The following is a 2,438-nucleotide window of genomic DNA, read 5'->3' as shown; positions in this document are numbered from 1 at the left end:
GCCTCGGCGGTGTGGGGCCGTCTGCGCGCCCCGCGCTTTGGAGGCTCGGTCCCGCGCGGCGTGGGGCTCCAGAGAGTTGGGCTTCCCCCGCCTAGGCGCCCTCCCCCGGCCCGCACTCCGGAGCTGCGGTCCAGCAAGAACCTTCCTTCTCGTTCGCAGTGGAGGCCCCTCCTTTCTCTGAGTTACCCCGACTGCTTCGGACCGGGGCTCAGGGGAGGCATCCGGGCCGGCAGGGGGACGGAGAACGGTCGTGGCTGCTTCCCTTTCCTTGAGAAAGCGGGAGCCTTCCAAGCCAGCGCCCGAAACTCGCGAGGAAGGAGGAAAGAAAGAACAAACCCAGAGAGAAATCTCCAGCTAGGCGGGAGGCCGATGGGAAGGGAGAGATAGAATGAAGGAGGGATGTGGAGAGGGAGGAGGGGGCGGGGTAGAAGAAGGGGGGGGAGGAGCGGGAAGGAGGGAGGAAAGGGGAGAGGGCGGGAGGGAGGGACACAGAATGAATCCTTCTCACTAGAAAGAGCTGAAATTACCTTGATTCATTTTGTGTTGGAGATTGAACGTTACCTCCTTCCCAATCCGCAACCTCCACCTCCCTTTCTCCACCCGCACACTACCTTCCTCGCCTGATTCTAAATGGTACAAAGTCATATTGTAGGAAATCGAATATGTGCAAACGCTTCATAATTAGTAATGAATCTACGGCACACACACACACACACACACACACACACACACACACACACACCGGCAAAAAAAGAACGGAAAAGAGGGAGGTAAGGGGAAATAAAGAGAGCGAAATCTTACATTTGAATCAGACATTTGCAGGTTGGAGTTAACTAAACTCGTTATATCGACAAGAAGACTGGGCATTTCTTTCTTTCCCCCTCCCCCCCTCGCTTTGCCCTAGGGGGCAATTCAAACTAGGCAAATACCAAGAAACATCCCCTCTCACTCTCCCTCTACCTCCTCTCGTGCACAACACGTCCTTTCCGGTAGATCAAGTATCAAAATAGCTCAAGAATTGGGGGTCCAGGGGTCCCCACCCCGGTGCTTACCTTCTTTGCGGCTTACACCACCCCGGTGGCTAGATCCTGGAGATAAACACTTGCATTTCCCAAAGTTAACCCAGTATACCAACCCGGAGCTTGCCAAGAGTCTATTCCAGCCTGCACCGCTAGGAAGCCAACTTCAGTGAGCTCAATGAGGGGACCAAACTGGGGCTCGCTTTCCGAACGCTCCGCTCCAAAATCCGACTCTCTCTCCAGCCCCAATCTCAGTGTGAGTCGAACCTCAGAAAAGACGCGTTTTAAGGGCGATACGGGGCAGGCGTTACTGTGGGGCCAAGGCGGCTACCTGGGTACCACTACCCCGGACAAGTCCGTTGGCTCTGTCCAAGGTGCTGAATGGATCCCGGACCGCTCGCGATTACACACACAGCGCAGCAGGAGTAAAGAGCTTTTTTAAAAAAAATCCCTAATTAAGTCACACTTAATATTGCTCTAGACGGCTTCTACTTCCTTACGTTTCATCACGTGCGGATGGATGGCTTTTTCCTGTTAATAGTTGATCACATGTCGACGAGACCCTTTTCTTCTATGAGAAGATCACCCATTGCACTACTTCTGACTTATTTCTCTCCCACCAACGCCACCCCCATTCGCACATCAATCCCCAGTCGTACCCCACCCTTAGCCCCTACTCCACCCCCTAACCCCAACCTCTACCAGCGTTCTTGTTTTTAGATGGGTATTTACCACCCCTTGCTAATGTCAATTACATACCCAAATATAAATCACACAATATGCTCATACACCACACACATAGAGGCAAAGAATGGAATTCAAGACGGCTGAGAGAGAAGCATCCGTCTTGAACAGCCTATAAAACCCCCTCCAGCTCCAAGTTTGTTCCACGCAGTTCCACATTGCTGTGTTAAATCTTAAATGATTCCAATTAAAGTTGCACTGCCTAAGAACCCGATTCCCCTGGCCCGAGTAGCTGCTGTTCTTAGGCGTGTGAAGTGCCAGGAAGAGCCGTGATATGCCCGTTGTTAAGCAACATGTCAAGCTTTTTCAATTATAATGCAGGGTTTATTGCTACTCACCATTGTGCCTTTGCTGTCCTGGAGACTCAAGTGTCTTAAAATCCCGTCTCCCCAACAGATGCTGGAAGGTAATGTGTCTTGTTTGAAGTCATCATGTGAGAAGTTCGGCTTTGCTCAGTGGATCGCCCACCACTTGGTGTGACTTATGAATCTAATAACCCTTTGCAATATCCGCAAGCTTAAACTCTCAACCACCTTGGCGACTACAGAAGACAAAGCAACCGGCATCGATGTCCAAAAAAACCCCTATAGATTTACGCAAACGTCCTCACTCTGAGGGACACGTTTCCCTTTGAGTTCTTACGTGATTCTAATGAATGAGCGAGATTACCAATGA

General features: G+C 51.3%; 1 protein-coding gene across 2 annotated transcripts in view; it reads right to left on the bottom strand.

Moving 5' to 3' along the window:
* The window catches only part of BDNF (brain derived neurotrophic factor), a 65,170-nt gene extending 63,001 nt beyond the window's left edge, over positions 1–2,169 (bottom strand). The window contains exon 1 of one of the 2 annotated variants that reach the window (XM_004708253.3): positions 2,102–2,169. In XM_004708253.3, the coding sequence (XP_004708310.1) occupies positions 2,102–2,104 (3 nt within the window). In that variant the 5' untranslated portion in view covers positions 2,105–2,169. Of the gene's footprint in view, positions 1–1,135; positions 1,162–2,101 lie in introns of those variants that run through there. The other variant, XM_045290961.1, reaches the window with a different exon arrangement.
* Between the last annotated feature and the right edge of the window lie 269 nt (positions 2,170–2,438).

This window comes from Echinops telfairi, unplaced genomic scaffold, assembly GCF_000313985.2.
Source record: "Echinops telfairi isolate 266 unplaced genomic scaffold, ASM31398v2 ScPeMD7_60;HRSCAF=208, whole genome shotgun sequence".
Lineage (NCBI taxonomy): Eukaryota > Metazoa > Chordata > Mammalia > Afrosoricida > Tenrecidae > Echinops > Echinops telfairi.
Note: the sequence above shows the minus strand (reverse complement) of the source record. Positions and strands in the feature narration are given on the sequence as shown.